Source organism: Cariama cristata, unplaced genomic scaffold, assembly GCF_000690535.1.
Source record: "Cariama cristata isolate BGI_N322 unplaced genomic scaffold, ASM69053v1 scaffold20608, whole genome shotgun sequence".
Lineage (NCBI taxonomy): Eukaryota > Metazoa > Chordata > Aves > Cariamiformes > Cariamidae > Cariama > Cariama cristata.
The window spans coordinates 24,594-41,690 of record NW_009630871.1 but is presented as its reverse complement, the minus strand read 5'-3'; the positions used below and the strand labels follow the sequence as shown (position 1 = coordinate 41,690).

General features: G+C 43.6%; 1 protein-coding gene across 1 annotated transcript in view; it reads left to right on the top strand.

The window, feature by feature from the left end:
- The first annotated feature begins 2,999 nt into the window (after positions 1 to 2,999).
- Positions 3,000 to 17,097, top strand: part of PRDM15 (PR domain containing 15) — a 30,655-nt gene continuing 16,557 nt past the window's right edge. The window contains exons 1-6 of the mRNA XM_009705743.1: positions 3,000 to 3,036; positions 6,564 to 6,657; positions 10,610 to 10,763; positions 11,638 to 11,890; positions 15,842 to 15,940; positions 16,731 to 16,955. Of these exons, the coding sequence (XP_009704045.1) occupies positions 3,000 to 3,036; positions 6,564 to 6,657; positions 10,610 to 10,763; positions 11,638 to 11,890; positions 15,842 to 15,940; positions 16,731 to 16,955 (862 nt within the window). The remainder of the gene's footprint in view (positions 3,037 to 6,563; positions 6,658 to 10,609; positions 10,764 to 11,637; positions 11,891 to 15,841; positions 15,941 to 16,730; positions 16,956 to 17,097) is intronic.

Sequence of the window (17,097 nt, the reverse complement as noted above, 5' to 3'; positions counted from 1 at the left end):
GGGACAGGTGACCGAGGCCTGAGCAGTGACGGAGTCCCTCCCGTGCACGTGGTGCTCAGGGTAAGCTCAGGGATCGGGGGGGTCAGCCCTCTTTCTTCATGGCCGGCGTGTCTGTGGGACTCTGCTCGCTGTCCTGCCTCTGTGCTCCTCCCGATCCGTGCGTTCCTGATTCCGGTTCCTGTCGGCTGCGGAGTCCAGTCCGGGACGTCCGGGTGCCCCACCGCCACGTCAGCGGCGTGAGCCACCGCGGCACGCGATCCCACGATCACCTTTGGGAAGCTTAGTATTGGTTTTCTATATTTTTCTTTCTGTTATTAGTAGTATTAATATACTCTTTTTCGTTGTTATTGGTTTATTAAAGTTGTTTTGATTTTCCAACCCATAAGTCTCTCTCCCTTCTCTCATCTCCTTCTGGGGAGGGAAGGGGTTAATAGAGAGCATCTGTCATCCACTTTAAGTGCCAGCCCAGCTTTAAACGGTGACATGAGCATAGGAAAGATGGATGACGGATCAGAAATTTTGCAATGTGAAAAATGAAAGTACTTGCTGCAAAAATGAAAATTGCGCTAATGCAGATAATAACTGAGATGTAGCGTCCTTCTCAACTACATGAGGTATGTTTGAGGGACCTTTACGCTTTCTCCCCATCACCGTGAACAACGTTTATGCTACTAGGATTTCTCCACCCCTTTGTTGCTGGTCTCATCTGATGGCCCCTAGAACAAGACTGACGTTGCTGCTTCTGTAATGCAGCATGTCGTCAGTCTGCTGTTTGCGAAGAATGCGACACAGGAAAGTCCTAGAAGGCGAATGCCTTTGACAAGCAGGTCATACAGCAGTACTGCTGGTCTTGCTGCGCTGTCTCTGCTGCATATCTGAACCATTGACCAAGAAGAGTATTTATTAATTCAGCCATATTTAGGATTAAAGTCTTGTCAGGACACAAGCTATCTAAAAATAGCTGGATGTACACCTCCTGAAATTGCACAGAGCATCCACAGAACATCTTGGTTAAAAAGCAAAATAAACCGGTTTTGACATCAACCTACGATGTGCTTTTTGTGGCTTGTTTTGCACCGTTGTACTCTGGGTTTCCCTAAATACCTGTTGCATTGTGTAGAGTGCTTTCATGAAAAGAGCTTTTGGGAAATTCCCTGAATTGCTGCTTGTGCTCAACATTGGACTTCTGTATAAATGTTGAAGTGTTTTATTATATGAGTTTAGTCCCCAAAAGCCATAGCCAAGAGAGGCCTAGCTTGTGCCACAGACAGGCGGTGCTGGCCCCTTACTGGGGCAGTGGGTGTTGGGAGGGATCATGCCGTTGACATGCCGCAGAGTTGGGGAGGGCAGTGCTTGGGACAGGCCCTGGGGGAATGCCAGGGTCGGTGACCAAAACCCTCCTTACGCTGTTGCCCAGATAACTGAGCAGCAGGATGCCTCCCGCCATGACCAAAAGCCACAGGAACCAGATGTCCCTTTGTATTCCCATCAGTTGACATGCTGGCTTTCCACCCAGTGCATTTCCGTATGGCAATGAACTGGCCTTTGCTAATTGGGAGTAGCCTACAGATTGGTAAAGGAACCTGTTTGCGGCTTCTGGTGGAGGCTTGAGATGGAGTGGAGCGTGGGTGCAGCTGGTAGCCGCCTATCAGACATGGCTCCCTGGCATCCGCCGGTGCCGTCGTGGTGTTAGCAGCAGACTCGGAGCAGGGATGGAGTCCTTCCTGAAACGGTGAAGGGGCTTGTGTGGGAGAGGGACTTCACTTGTGCGGAGCAGTCAGTAGAGCCGGTACCTGTGCAGAAGGAGCTGCTGCTCTGGGCTCCAGCCTGAGGCGTATTTCCACGGCCCAGCCAGGCAGAGCGTGTGAAGCATCAGTGTTCAAGAGTAAACTTGTAATGGGGAGTCCTGCTCCTCCGCTGATCCTGAGTAACGGCTGCACTTGTGTGTGTCTTTGGCTTGGCTTTTGTTGTTGTAGTAGCAAATGCTTTATCTTTTTTCTGACAGGGCTCTGCTAGCTTGGTGTGTCTTTGGTCATGTTTCCTCCTGTCCTCCTCCCTCTCGGAGCTCCAGTCTCTTACTCCTTGTTCTCTTCTTGACTGATGTGCTCGCTGTTTCTGCAGCCTCATTCTCTCTTAGACTTGGATCATGATCTTCATGTTGCTTTGCCTCTCACTGGGGCATTGGGAAAATTGCTTATGGGAAGAGGAGAGCCTTTCCATGGTTAGAAAAGGGAAGACTATCTTCTAGATCCTGCTTGTGTCATTGATCTTAGCCATGCATAATCAGACTATTTGCCAACCATAACTTAGATTGCCTAGACATCGTTGAGGAGCAATAGATGCTGTTTATACAAGTTTTTAATACATACTGCCAAATCTGATTTATAAAAGTGAATATAGATTATCCTTATTTTATGGGTGAAAGCAAATTGGTGAGTTACCATTTCATGGAAGATGACAGAGACGGGATTTGTTTTCTGATGCTCATTACGACAGCATATCTTTGCCCTTGGAACAAATCTGTGATCATATCTTCAGGTTTTAGGTTCTTAAGATTATTAAATTTATTAAATGAGTAATCTGCCCTTTCAGAGAGAATTTTTTAAGCTACTGTTCTATAAAATGTTGCACTGAACCAGATGGTTTCTGGTTCATTTCTTCAGTCGTCGTTGCTGGCCTGGATTAGTCCTCTGGCCCTGCTTGTTCTGAGGCTCCACAGGAGCTTACAGCAGGGGGGACACTGCTTGTGAATCTACAGACATTTAACCTTCTTGGTAGTGATTTCAGCAACACATGTAATGTTACAGCAGTCACGGGAGGATTTTTAGCAACTTTAACTTCCTCAGCTTCCCATTGATACTCCTGCAGGGGCAGTAATGTGTTTGGGTATGCTCTGGGTCGATCAGCATCATTACTCCATAAAGGGATGTTTCAATAATATGGGAAGTAAAAGTCATTCAGAACTAACTTCTTCTTTTGTATTTTGACAGGTTTAAAACATGGCTGAAGATGGCAGTGATGAGATTATGTTTATTTGTAAGTATTCGAAAGGAAAACAGTCTAACTCTCACAATGTGACTTGTCGACTCGTAAAGTTTGAAATTAAAGACTAAAACAGACTAAGTTTTTATTTAGAAAAGTATTTATGTAAAGGAAGTTCAAACAGCTTATGGAGGAGTAGAGAGAAGGTTGCTCATTTTAAGCATACAGATTATCCTAGTTTTGTTGGCAAACATGTAAAGAGACCTCTGAATGTGAGTTAGCAGAACAGCTTTTTCACAGCTGAAGTAAGTGAGATTGAATCATAGAATCGTTATGGTTGGAAGAGACCTCAGAGATCATCAAGTGCAACCTTCTACCCAACGCCACCATGCCTGCTAAACCCACTAAACCATGTCTCGAAGCACCACATCTAAATGTTTTTTGAACACCTCCAGGGATGGCAAGTCCACCACCTCCCTGGGCAGCCTGTTCCAGTGCTTGACGTCGGACTTAACAAGGCCAGCTTTAGCAACCAGGGGTGTCTGTGGGGAACTCTGACCTCTAGCCTGAGTTGAAGATCTGCCCGTCCATGGGAGGAGGATGCAGGCTCATTATTCTTTCTGGACAAGCCCAGTTTGAGATGCACTGACTGCCCTGACAAGCCTCACTCACGGCATTCACTGCGTTTTCTTGTGCCCCTGCAGCTAGGCCTGCACTTCATGCAGCTTGGCTTTGTGGTCTGCCTTCTACATAACGCTGTGTGCCAGGCTGGGCTCCGTGACCTGGGATCTGGACTCATGGGGTCATGGTGCATGATGAGAGGCTGCAGCGGTGGTGTGCCCAGGGAGTGTGGTGGGCAGTGTCCCATGCTTGATGGAGCTTGGCTAGTGGGCTTGTTTCCCAGGGCCATACTAGCCCTGCAGCCTCTCCTTTGTCACCAGCCTGAACATGCAGGATCTGGTGTTACAGTGGAAAAAAGTTAAGAGATGTAGAGTCTGCTGACCTACTTGTATGAGCAAAGAAAGTCCAGATATTGTGGATTCCGATGTGCAGAATGGAGCATATGTCTTTGGTGGTATGGTTCCACAGTCTTTCACCCCGATGGCTCCATGGCTGCACGCTAACCTTGTGGCAACTGTATCGGAAAGTTCCACTTTTCGTTCCACTACAGATTCACCAGGGTTCCCTCAAAAATAGTGTTGACTCAATAGGCGTTTTTATTGAGTTGCAGATACCAGTAGTGAAGTTACCTTATCTTCCCCTTCATAAAAAGACCTTGGTGAATAGCAGCAAGAGTGGGGATGTGATACCATTCCCGAATTGCACAGGTAGAACGTGTCACACAACATGATTTTCCCCCTTTCAGTGGAGGCTGTGGTCATTGAATTTCTTGAGCTTTCTTGTGCTCTTTGTAAGTTTTTCCCATGGGACATGGGGACTGCTTGTGTTCTGAAAAAGTGAGTTGTTACAAGTGATACTGTGCATTCCCATAGTTAACATCATTGAATACATATTTCATAGAGTTTTGGAATGTTTTTAATAGAAGTCTGTGAATATACTCTCCCCAGGGTGTTTTACCATTTATGCCATGCTTAGTTTTGTATTTCTTCTGTGGCTGTAATCTCTTGAAAGCGTCACATCTGGTGAGTGTAACAGCCTTCGGGAATGTCTGCTCTAAGGCATCCCTTAGATTTTGAGAGACGTGCTACACGATGCCAGTATCCTGTTCCCCCTGCTTTGATCGTTGATCCGCAAAGGATTGAGAGAAATGCGTAGCTTTTTCCTGCATGTGGTTTTGGACAGTGCCGTCTGCACCTTGTTGAACCTGCGCGGTGGCTGTCTTTGCAGAAGTGAGGGGTGCGTAGGTGCAGTCGAAAGATAAGGGAAACGACAAAATGCTTTGTCTCCTTTGGCAGCAAAGTCCATTTAAGAAGTTGTTGCTCCAGCTATTCCTTCCTGTCCCTGTTGGTTATGACAACCCTTTGTGGATGATAATCCAGTTCTTTTCAGCAGTCTGGTTTACACATTCCCTGTGGCTCCTCCGCCCTCTCTGATTTTGGAAATTGTACTTAGCCCAGATTAGTTCAGTAATATGAAGCACAGTGTAAGCTGCAGGCACACCTAAGGGTGGTGATGGTATGGTAAACAGCGCAGGACGGCTGTAGGCTTAGTTTTGATGCTGGTGCTATGTGAGTAGGGCTTGCCCACAGATCCTTTCCTCCGATACAGCTATCTGGTGCTGTATAGCAAACTGGACTGGGAAATTCATTCAGCTGAAAAATAAACTGGTGGGAAAAGCTGGTGGTTTCGTTCCTTGGTTCACCAGAAGGCAGCAGAAAGCAGCTGTGCAGGAAGCAGCGGCCAGGCTTGGGGGTTGCACGAGCTGGTAGTGCTCTTTGGCAAATGGGTGTAGATTTTCACTACTAAGCTGTTTTTGTTCCCAGGAGAAGAAACAACGTGGAGCTGTGTGTTGTAGTTTGGGATCCCTTTTCCACATCTTAGAAGAAATCCTTTTGTTAGTTCACTGGGACAAATACAGGGAGGAAGAGGTTTCCAGATAGGCGTACAGAGTAGCTTTACCAGAGGGGACGTACCCTGGAATGACATGGCTTTTGTCTTGTTCTCTTCCCAGACAAGGTGTAAGCACCCTCTACTTAGCATCCTTACTGGGGTTACTGACTTGCCCTTGTGAGCGTGGAGCTCAGATGGAAGTCGCGCTACAGGAATATAACCCCTGTGCGATGATCTCTTCTTTGCTGCGTCAGTAGCTGATCAGGCAGGGCAGTTTGACAGCTATTTTTCACAGTGAAGCAATGTATATGCACTTGAAATCCTTTTAAGCTGGCTTATTTTAGAAAGCCTCAAATTATCCTGGTCTGCAAATTGTTTCTTAGGAGCCATTCGGTTCTGGGTAATTTACAGCCACTTAAACTAAAAGTTAATTTAGGTAAGCTGACAGTGAAGTAAGAAGTGGCCAAAGTGTATTCCGCAGCCAGCCGACTTGTTTGGAAAGGCATTAGAAGGTATCTTGGAGATTTCTCTCCCTGCTCTGTGGGTGAGGAGCGTGGGCCAGGCCCGGCTCCGGGTAGAGCTGGGCTCCCACGGCGTGCTCGTGCCCTGCTGAGGCCCTGCACCGGTTCTGCTACTGGTACTGGGTTTGTGCCTCCTGTCGCTAAACAGACCATACTAGCCAAGCTGTTTCTAAAAGCCTGGGTTCTGGTGAAGGTGGTTTTCTTTAGCTGCTAGATGTTATGGCACTTTATTCAAAGAATAATACCATCTTAAAGCAGAATATTTACTGTGGATGTAGGGCAATTATTTTCCTTTGAGAGAGAATTTAAACAATTGTCTTCTGATAGTACCGTCCACGGTGTGTGTTATCCCACCTACACTGGTGCCAGCTATCAACCTGATGTTCAATTACACATGTTCTTCTAAGCAATATAAATGAACATCTGCCTCTGAATGTATGTATTTTGCCTGGTGCTGGATTTTTTATTTGGCTTTTGAAAGAAGGAGGCAGCTGTCATTACAAAAATGTTTTCCATCAACTTTTCTGTATGCTGTCTGCTTCCTTACAGGGTGCGAGGACTGTGGGCAGTACCATGATTCAGAGTGTCCTGAACTGGGCCCAGTGGTGACAGTCAAAGACTCCTTTGTATTGAGCAGGGCAAGGTAAGGAACATTTGTGTTAGTTCTGACTAACCCAGCACCCATGTTAGTTCTTCAGAGCGTGTTTAATGGGTGTCACGCTGACAGCTGAAAAGTGAAGTCCCAATCTACGGAAAGCACATGGCCTTGATTAAATAGAAAAATTGATGCACTCACTTAAGTGCTCTACTGAATTGAAGCCAAAAAATAACTCGCTGCTCATCAGGACTTGGCTTCTTTGCTGAGGTTTCTGGCAAAAAGTCAGATAGTGCCAGATGGGGTAATGACTTCCGTCTTGGTCAAGTACCTGCGATTTTTTCCCCTCCTCCAACGTACCGTATTAATTTCAGAGAAGTGAGTGAGGATTTCTTATTCATATGAATGGTTGTGTCCTCCTGCTTGGTATAACCTCAACAGTTCCTCCACTGAGAAGCAAAACAAGTCGTTCTCATTATTATGAGTCTTTAGGAATGATTAGGGGTAGTGCTTCTGTCAGAAAATCTGTGACAGCACAGCAGAAACATTCGTGGTTGCCAAAAGAAACAAACAGACTAAATCTGATTAAGAGAAAACAACACTGAGTAGTGACTTTTACAGAGAAAGGCAATTGGGCTTTGTCAGCAACATTTATATTAATAGGTAAAATGTAAGGCTAAGGAAAAGAAACAACTATCATGAAAATGTAGTACAAATCCAAAAAGGGATGAAAGTTCAGATGGCTTCATGTATTATATAATGTGCTTAGGGCTTCCAGATTTCTTCTTGGGAAGTCACAGACAGAAAACATGGGCACGTGGGCAGCAAGTCTTAACAAGTGCTGGCTATGTAGGCCATATTGGGTATTCCCGGGATCATTTTGTAACAAATACTGAATGTGCTGGGTCTGCCGCGTGGGTACCACGACCCCTCTCTACCTGGGCAGGATGCTCTGGGTATCCCACAGTGTACGCTGGCTACACGTGTGTCAGAGACAGAGCCGTTTTTCTGGGCCTTCGCAGAAAAGGAAGCTCCCTGCAGCTTCTGCCAAGCACCGCTGTGCTGTGCCTGGAAACCTGCCATGGGTGATCTCCTGCATCAAGCATTAACGGGGAGTACTGTCTTAACAGCCCTGACACTAGAGGTGCTTTGTTCTTGAGGGTGATTTCAAAATGCCCTTAGGAATAATAGAAACTGGTGATGGAGGTACTTTTCTTATACACAGAAGCTGGGCAGTGCAGTAAGTCTCTAGCCCATACTAAGCAGATTTGGTGATAAGTTAAACTATTACTTCTTACCTTTTATCTTTTTTTCTTTTTTTGCCTTGCAATTTAATGCTCTTACTTATTTGTATGGTGGAGAATTACCATGGTGTGCAGCTGTTCCAGCTATGAGTGTATGCAAATACAGTGCCTGCACTGATTTTCAGCCTTTTTTTGACATGCAGATGCTAAGTTTTCCCTAGTGGAAGTGTGGGCTGCTGGATAGTGGATTTGAAAGCAGAGTTTAAAAATGGCCGTGTTACAGAAAAATTTATTTATTTTCCTGAAGAGTTTACAGCTGAAAACAAGGAAGGTAAGAAAGGGAAAGAAGAAATACAATTGCAGCCTTTATTTTACATTTGGGGAAGAGCAGCTGAGAGAGTGAATTGACTGAAGTTGAGGGCAGGTTTAACCACAAACTGGATATGAATCTCTTAAAAACCAGTCTAGTTGCTTAACCGCGTGATCGTTGTTTCCTTTCTGCTACTGAAAAGATAAAATGGATGCTTTATGGTTAGAAAAAAAGTGTTAAGAAACATCTTCTGAACTTCACTGTCTCTAATATTGCATATTCTATTATTAAAACTGAAAGCATTCATTTGCTTATCACTATGATTGCAATCTTTTTGTATTTCTCTTCATCTGGACAGGAAAGTGGATCTGCCAATGTCAACTTCTATAGAGTAGTCAGTAGCCTGTCTGATTATTTTTAGCTTTTCGTCTGTTAGCACAGACCTAAAAAACCAGGGTTACCTTTGGTGTCTGTAAAACCAATATGGTGGTTCCAGTCATACGATTTTTTAGGAAGATGTTCTCTGTGTATTATATGTAGTAACAATATTTACTACATATAGTTCTTCTCAGAAGCTTCTTTGGTAAATGAGAGAGGCTGGGAGCACAGAAGCACTTGTTACAAATATTGACAGGTTGATCACAAGGGAGCTAGAAGACAGAAGGGAAACTTCCAGGGCTTACATCTTAAGGGTTATGAGCTGCGTAAGTATGTAAGTTGTTCGTTTGGGGAGAGGTGTAGGTTATTTTTTGAAATAAGCATGGTCATAACCAAAGATCTGTTGAGTCATGGAAGAGGTCTCAGGATATTCTGGTCAGAAGTAACATCCAGGCTGAACTGCTCATTTTCCATTTTTATGCATATTGTCTCTTCTGCACTTGCCAAGAGGCTCTGGGAAGAGCCTGGGTGTGCACAGGTGGGTGTTTGGGCCCCCACAGCCATCTGTTCCCCAGGCTGATAAAGCTCTGCTTCCCCAGCCTCTCCTCACAGAGTGACTGCTGTAGCCCTTGACCGTCTTGGTGGTCCTCCCCTGAGCTAACCTCGGTTTTTCAATGTCTTTCCCGTATTGGGAGCCCAAGACAGGAGGCAGTAGATAGATAGGTTCTAGCAAGTGCAAGGCAGAGGGGGACAATTACTTGCCTCAATCTGTTGACTGCTCCTGTTCATACCATCTTGCTGCCCACTGCCACCCCCAGGGTCTTTCTCCCTGGTGATGGTACTGGCTGGAGTTCTTCCTTCCTTCCCAGGTGCAGGGCTTTGCATTTGTCCTTGGAATTTCCTGTGGTTCCTGTTGGTGTATCTCTCCGGGCTATTCAGGTCCCTCTGGATAGCAGTCTTGCCCTCAGACATATGGACCATGTCACCCAGTTAGTGTGATCTGTAAACTGGACAAGAGTGCCCTCCATTGCCCCTTCCAGATCATTGATAAAGATGTTAAACAATACAGGTCCCAGCACAGACCTCTGTGGTACCCGAGTTGTTGTGGCCTTCAGGTAAAGAGCCATTGATCATGACCCTCTAAGCCTGACCACATAACAAGTTATTTACTCTAGTAGTTGGGTACCCATCCAGACCATAACGTCCCAACTTGGATATGAGATAGTGTTGAAAGCCTTACTAAAATCAAGGGAATTGACATCCATTGCTCTTCCCTCATCCACAAACCTGGTCATTTTATCTTGGAAGGCCAACAGTTTGTCAGGCGTGAGTTGCCCTTGGTCAATCCATGGTGACTGTTTCCAGTCACCTTCTCCTCATGTGCCCATAAATGCCTCCCAAAAGGTCTTGTTCCATAATTTTCCCAGGGACTGAAGTGAGGCTGACCAAAGCCTTACTAAAATCAAGGGAATTGACATCCATTGCTCTTCCCTCATCCACAAACCTGGTCATTTTATCTTGGAAGGCCAACAGTTTGTCAGGCGTGAGTTGCCCTTGGTCAATCCATGGTGACTGTTTCCAGTCACCTTCTCCTCATGTGCCCATAAATGCCTCCCAAAATGCCTTCCATAATTTTCCCAGGGACTGAAGTAAGGCTGACCACCCTGTGGTTCCTTATATCATCCTTTTGGCCTTTTTCGAAGATGGGTGCAACATTTGTCTTTCTTCAGCCACCAGGGACCACTGCTGATGCCCATGATCTTTTCAAGACAGTAAGGAATAGTGTCACTATGGTATTGAACTGCTCTGTCAGCACCCTCAGGTGCAGCCTGTCAGGTCCCTGACGTGGGGTGAGCTCTCTCAAGTAATGACTGATTTGGCCCTCCTCCACTGCTGGTAGATATTTGTCTCTATTTATAAATCCTCATAGAAGTTGGTGTATGTTGATCAGAAAACTTTGCTGTCACAGGAGATTGGAGAAGAAGATGTTGACTTCTTTCTTCCGTGTGTTCCTGTGGTGTTGTCATGTGTGTAACTTTTTTCCCTCAATTCTCTCCTCAATTTTTAGATCATCTCTGCCTTCTAATTTGGAGATAAGACAATTGGAAGATGGAACTGAAGGAGTGTTTGCTCTGACTCAACTAGTGAAACGTACCCAGTTTGGCCCATTTGAATCCAAGCGAGTTGCCAAGCTGGAAAAAGAATCAGTTTTTCCCCTGAAGGTAAGACACTGCACATGAAAAGCAATAACAAGGAGTCAGTTTTACCCATGATGAATTTATGCTATCTAACACTGTGGAGAAAAAAAAAAAAATGTTTAGGGGGGTTATTTTGGGACATTTTTTAGGCATGCCCTGTAACGCAGTAGCTAAACAAGCATTCTCTGGGCAAGATACAGAAGATCCAAACTAGAGGCTTGTTCTGCATGTTTGAAGTGAACATCCTTATAGGTGATAGGGCTAGGATACAGTCAGCAAAACTGCCTGTCTTTCACCTTCTGCATGTGATGGTACAAGAGGGACAATGACAATGACAGTTCATTTCAGTTGTTTTAATGAGTGTCTTCAATTTGTTTGAATTTTCTTAATGAGCGACATATGCGTTAGGTTTATGGAACATGCAGAATAAATATTTTTTTTCTGTCTTGCATTTGTTTTATTCTTCTCTTGAGAAGTTTTGGTAGGAAAAATGCTACAGTAAAAACTGAATTCAGTCTTAGTTTTCAGTAATACCTAACTCAGAAGTAAAGATTTAGAAACGTGACTCGGACTGATGGGTGTTTCACAGCTTGCTGTTTGGGTTCCCCTTCGCTCTCATGTATTCAGTCCCTCAAATTTTGGGAGAAACTGGTAGCTATAGCAAGAATTCTTAGGAGAGGAGTTCAGTTTGTTCCCATCCTGCCCCTGGTAGTCTGTCCCAGACTTACTCATGTTGAAGATGTGACTGATACATGAAACCTGCCTGATGCAAGTGTTGAGGCTTGCTTTGTCTCCGATGTACATCGAAAGGAAGCCGTTGCAAAAGCAGAAAATAAAAATTCTTCTTAACCTTGTATTATTTGTTAGGGTTTTATTATATGCATATTTTGCTTGGCAGGTGTTCCAGAAGAATAGGCCCCTGGTATATTTTGACACCTCAAATGAAGATGACTGCAACTGGATGATGATGGTGCGACCCGCCACCAAATATGAGCATCAAAACTTAACTGCTTTCCAGCATGACAATGATATTTACTTCACCACCTCCCGGGACATCCCACCAGGAACTGAGCTGCGAGTGTGGTATGCAGCTTTTTACGCCAAAAAAATGGAAAAGCCAGTGCTGAAGCAGGTCACTAGTATTGCCAATGGTATGTGTGGGGGCCTTTTTTCCTTCCTAAGGGCCCAGTCCTGGTATGGACTGATAGTCCCCTACCATTAGAGTTGACAGTGCTGTTTATCAAATAGGCTCTGACCCTAAGTTTGTTAGCCCTTAGAGTCAGGCCAACCTGCATACGTGGTTGCCCTACAAGAAGAAAGCATAGGTTCTTCACCATGGTATATGTGAGTTCTTGAAAACGGATGGCCTTGTTGATGATTCAGCCTCTTCAGAGTGAACAAACTGGGTAAATAGTTCTTAACTAACAAACTGGTGGTTGCATTAAAAATGTTTCTGGGTAGAAGAGCAAAAGAACCCAAGTGTCAGTGTAAGTCTAAACATGCATGCAGATTTGCTAAAGAAGCCATTCTTTTTCAGTTGTAGTGAAAATGTTTTGGTTTCGCTCAGAAATGTTGTGCAGTTCTAAGAAAACTACTTTTTGTCTTACGCAGCCTTACATGGAACCCGCTAGAATAAGATAAGCTCAAGAGTGAACTGCCATTCCACGATTGCTTGTGCATTGGCAAAGAAAGACAACAGATTTTTTAGAATCTGAATTAGAATAGTCAGAAGTCTTTTGTTCCTCTGCCCCTCGGTTTCCTCGTTTTTGTCTACTTTTGCATTTCTACAGCTAAAAAGCGTGATTCTTTTGACTTTACAAGGGCATTTGCTTTCTGCTCTTGAGTTGGGAGTACTCCCTGAATGGTATTACTGCTACGCTGAGTATAATTTGGGGTGGCAAACGGCTTGGGGAGAGGCCATTGCCATCAGCATGCTTTATGGCTGATCTTGATGGTAAACACAGTCTTAAGTGCTACAGCTGAATCAATGTGGTTAACAGGTTTCTGAATTCTAAGATGTTTCCAGTTGGTATTAACTGAGAGGTTTCATCTTTGCCTCTCTAGTTTAACCTGTTCATGTATTTTGGTGTGAGTATGGGTATTAAAAAATATTGTTTGGGTTCATCCTGCTTTCTCTGTTCAGCACTTTCACTCTACACTCCAGAATATGAAAGGCACATTGTATGAGATTCAGGCATAAGAATGTCCTGGTTAGGGCTTTACATGAGAATGTTTTTTACAGGCCTGCTATAGAGCAAAACTTTCTGGTTATGGTTACTGCCCTCAGCACAGAGCAAGAGAATCAAAGGGTCTGGAAAGTAAAGAAAAGGAACTGTTTTTCCTCTTCACAGATACGTGCTTGGTAGTGTTGGAATCTGATCAAGAGGGGACTAAAACCTCTTCAAAATCTTCATCTGCTGTCTTCCCCCATAAAAAAACGAAGAAATCCAGCATACTGGCAGCTGATCCAGCAGGTATGCAAAATTACGGTATTTTTAAGGGAGACAGAGGACAAATACAGATCTGAAGAGCTGTTAGGTGTACCGCTTCTGTGCAAATATTATGGTTGTATAACTTCCAGCGAATATTAATTTAGAGAGGATTTGAAAGTCTGGATTTTTCTTTTTCTTTTCACAGGCAAGGTGCATATGCACGTTAAAAAGTGACAGAGGAGCCGATAAACCTTTAGGCAGATGATTTTCGTGAAAACAACAACTGCTTCTGACTTTGGAAGTGGTTAGTGTTGGGTTGGAGGCAATTCCAAATAAAATCTTTAGACACTGTGAAAAGTGTAATAGTTCAAATGGTTGGGTTCTAGAAGAAAACACGAAACTGTGAGTGAATGTAAGAACAGTGCTGTTTGGAAATGACAAGAACACTGGCCATCCTCAAATTATACAATATACAATAATACAATGCAATTATACAATATTATACAATAATACCAAAAGCCTATTAGAGTACAGACTATTCTAGATTACAGGAACTCAAATTTAGATAAACTTATAAGCAATACAGATACAGATTCTTCTTGGCAAAGAACATATGGCTCAGGAAATAACTAATGGTGTCATAGGAACTCTGTCTCCAAGGTCAATTACGAAGCAATGTTGGCCATCCCCCCGCCACCTCTGTAATCTCTGATAAGTGGAACGGTGAAATTAAGAACCCACTTAGCACAAATTGCCATGTCTAAAAGTAAACTCGGAGTATGTAGTGTGGAGATCAGGATCAAAAGAAAACCATTCTGGGTCTGTTCTTTGAAAAGGTTACTTTGCTAAATTTTGCTTACTAATACTAACAGTAGCCAGGAGAAGAGAAGAAGAGTTGTTGCAGATGTGTACAGAGCAATTCATCAGAAGATCCGTTCATTTAACTTGGATACTGTCGCAGCTAAAAGGTGAAGTTGACTGGGGAGTTGTCTTTCAGTTTGTCATCACTGATTTTTCAGGAGGGGGGCGGGAGATATGAAGAATTTGAACAGCCCCTCCTATGTCCTTCATCCTACTGTCTGAAAGTCGAACTTCAATAGAAACAAAATGCTGCCTATTATACTTTGGGAAGCCTAAGTGTTAGCACTGATGTAATGTTTTGGTGTTTCCAAAATAAAATATGCCTCTGTTGATTCTGACTGTTTGCCTCAAGTCGTACAAAGCAGTTGCCAACTGACAGATCTGTGCTTCCAAGTAAACTGGGTTGCCCTGCAACTGCCCTGGAAGCCTGAAGAAGTGGGAACCTGAGCAGGACCTGACTCTTCCTGGCAAACCAGTGCACAGCTGGCGCTTCTAGGTTTACTGCTTGAGGCAGCTAAGGAGCAAGGGAACTGCAGAGTCAGGGACAATTTTCCAAGACAGACTTCAGTTTTGCAGATAGTGCTTTTTCAGTTTTACTAGCCTGCAGCTTCCTGAGGCAGACAGTAGTTTACACATTGCTTACAGATCTGACTGGTTTTTTTAAGTTCTGCAGAATCTTGAGGTTTAGGTTTGCTGGCTTTGACCTCCTGGACAGAGCTCTCAAGAAGTTCTTTATGTAGCCTGTGAAGAAGGAATTTCTGTTGCTGAGTTGTCTAGTCACTTTTAATTTATTTATTACAGCATGGGTGAGATCACACCTCTGTAATGCAGAACGTTGAACATAACTTGTAGCAGGGAGCAAACTCTGCCTCAGAGAATCTTTTGTTTTGGTTTAAGAGCCAACACTGAAAAGGGGGAAAGTAAGCTTATCATCCCCTTACAGATGGGGTCCTCAAGCAGAGAGAGGTGAACTGACTTGCTAACAATCACACAGGAAATCTGGCAGAAACTGAGGCACAGTTTGAATCTCCTGTGCTGCCATTCACTTAACCTAATTTTAGTATCGTCCTCCTCCTCTGGGGGAGTCTTGGAGAGTCTGGAATATTCAGCTTTATGTGTGCCAAAAAAAATCTCTGAACCAGTCCAGATTTACCAGATCCTCTTGACAAATTCAGACATATCATCCAAGGACTTAAAGACAATGGACTGTGAACAGAGTAACCATTTTACTCTTTTCTTTTTCTTTTTCATTCCAGTTCAATTTTCCCCCTAATTTCTTCTTTATTTTCTTTATCTGGCGTGAGCTGATGTGTTAATTAAAACATCAATATGGTGGTTTCATAAAACATCTAATTATTAAAACTGCTCAAAACCAGGTTTCCATTGTCCTCACCCTTACTTCTGTTAAGCCAAATGTTCTTACTCTGCAATGCTCTTCACAGAGAGCAAGGAGGCTTCTCCTGCTTCTGTCCTTAGCTGACCCAGAAGAGGACTGGTAACCCCGATTTTAAAGGTGCTAAAAATTGCTTTATATTGTGCCTTTGATAATCACAGTTCTTTAGAAAGTGATAAAGAGACCCTCAAGACTTTACAAGAGCACTGATATTCTCTCCTGGCATCATTTAGTTCTGTTCTGACGTGTTCGTATTTGAAAATCCTGAAGTGGTCCCAGCTGCCCCTGTGGGCTTCTTGCTGCTTAAATCGTAACTTGTGATATTCAGGGAGTTATTGCAAGATAAACAAAGGTACAGGGATTTACCACCTTTCCATTTTCAAAGCTTTTCATTATTTCTTCTTGTTGTGATTTAGTGAATGCTCCAGAAGACAGTGGAGCTGCAGAAGCAGAGTGCAGCCAGTGGACATGTAAAGTGTGTTCGTCTGCTTTCCAGGAGCCTCAGGTGCTGACAGGTAAGAAGTGTGAGAAATTCATGAAAAGAGTATTGAGAAACATCAGGAGAATTCTGTTCTTCCAGAGCAGGACACTGTGAAACCATGATGTAGTGAGATAAAGGTTTTAATTTTTGTGTTCCTTGAAGAAAAAGAGTAGCAGGGAAGGTGAAACAGTGATATTTTGTATATGGCAGTGGTCAATCTCTAGGCAAACAGCTGTGATGCTGAATTTAGAAGAAACAAAACTGTTGTCTAGGAGATGACACGTAAATGTTACGAATATCAAGGACGGGAAACTGCATGAGCAGTGTATAAGGTCAGTGATGCCAGCTTATACTTAAGTGGTATTGTCTGTCTGTTATTTATGGCACAGATTCAGTAAAGGTAATGAAATAATTTTTTTTTTTCCTGAATTTCTTTTGCAGCTATTTTATGCGGTTTTCAAAAGAACTGAAAGCATTTAAGAGCTCTGGCCATTTGATGAATCATTTTTGAAAAGGGTACTTAGACTGCTAAATAACTTGGGCATTTGGAAAAATGTACCCATTATCAGGGAGCACAACCTTTTTACAGTGATATCTAACAAATGTCTTAAAAAAATTCAGTCCCTGTCAGTAATCATTTCAATGTTTAATAGACTGTATACTTTTATTTAGGAAAGCATTGTGACTGCTTTTGAAATAATTTGAAGTGACTCTCTGCTAAGTGAGGTTGACTCCATAGTTAGGCTTCAGCGGGATCTATCCCTTTGAGTACTTCATGACAGTTCCTTTCGTCCTTCCTGTCTTGTTCTTCCCCATCCACCTAGAGCACTTGCTGAGTCACCTGGAACAAGCTAAAGGTGCCCCCCAAACCAGCCAAAATGAGACTGTTGCAGAGAAAGCAGCAGAGGCTTCCCCTACGGATCAGCCTGTCATTTGTGATGCAGCCAGTGCCAGTACAGAGTCAAGGAGGAAGGCCAGGCGGGGAAGAAAGCCCAAAACAGCAAAAGCAGAAACACCTGTTATTGTTCTTGAAGAGAAAGATTCTGAAGGTAAAAGAAAACTTAAGAAAATGCTAACCACGTATCCCCTCATACATCTGTATTGATGCCTTCTCAGAAAGGCCTAAAAAGTAGCACAGAGACAAGATGGAGGTTTTTAGTTAGATCACTAAAGCAGGTGATTTAAAAACTT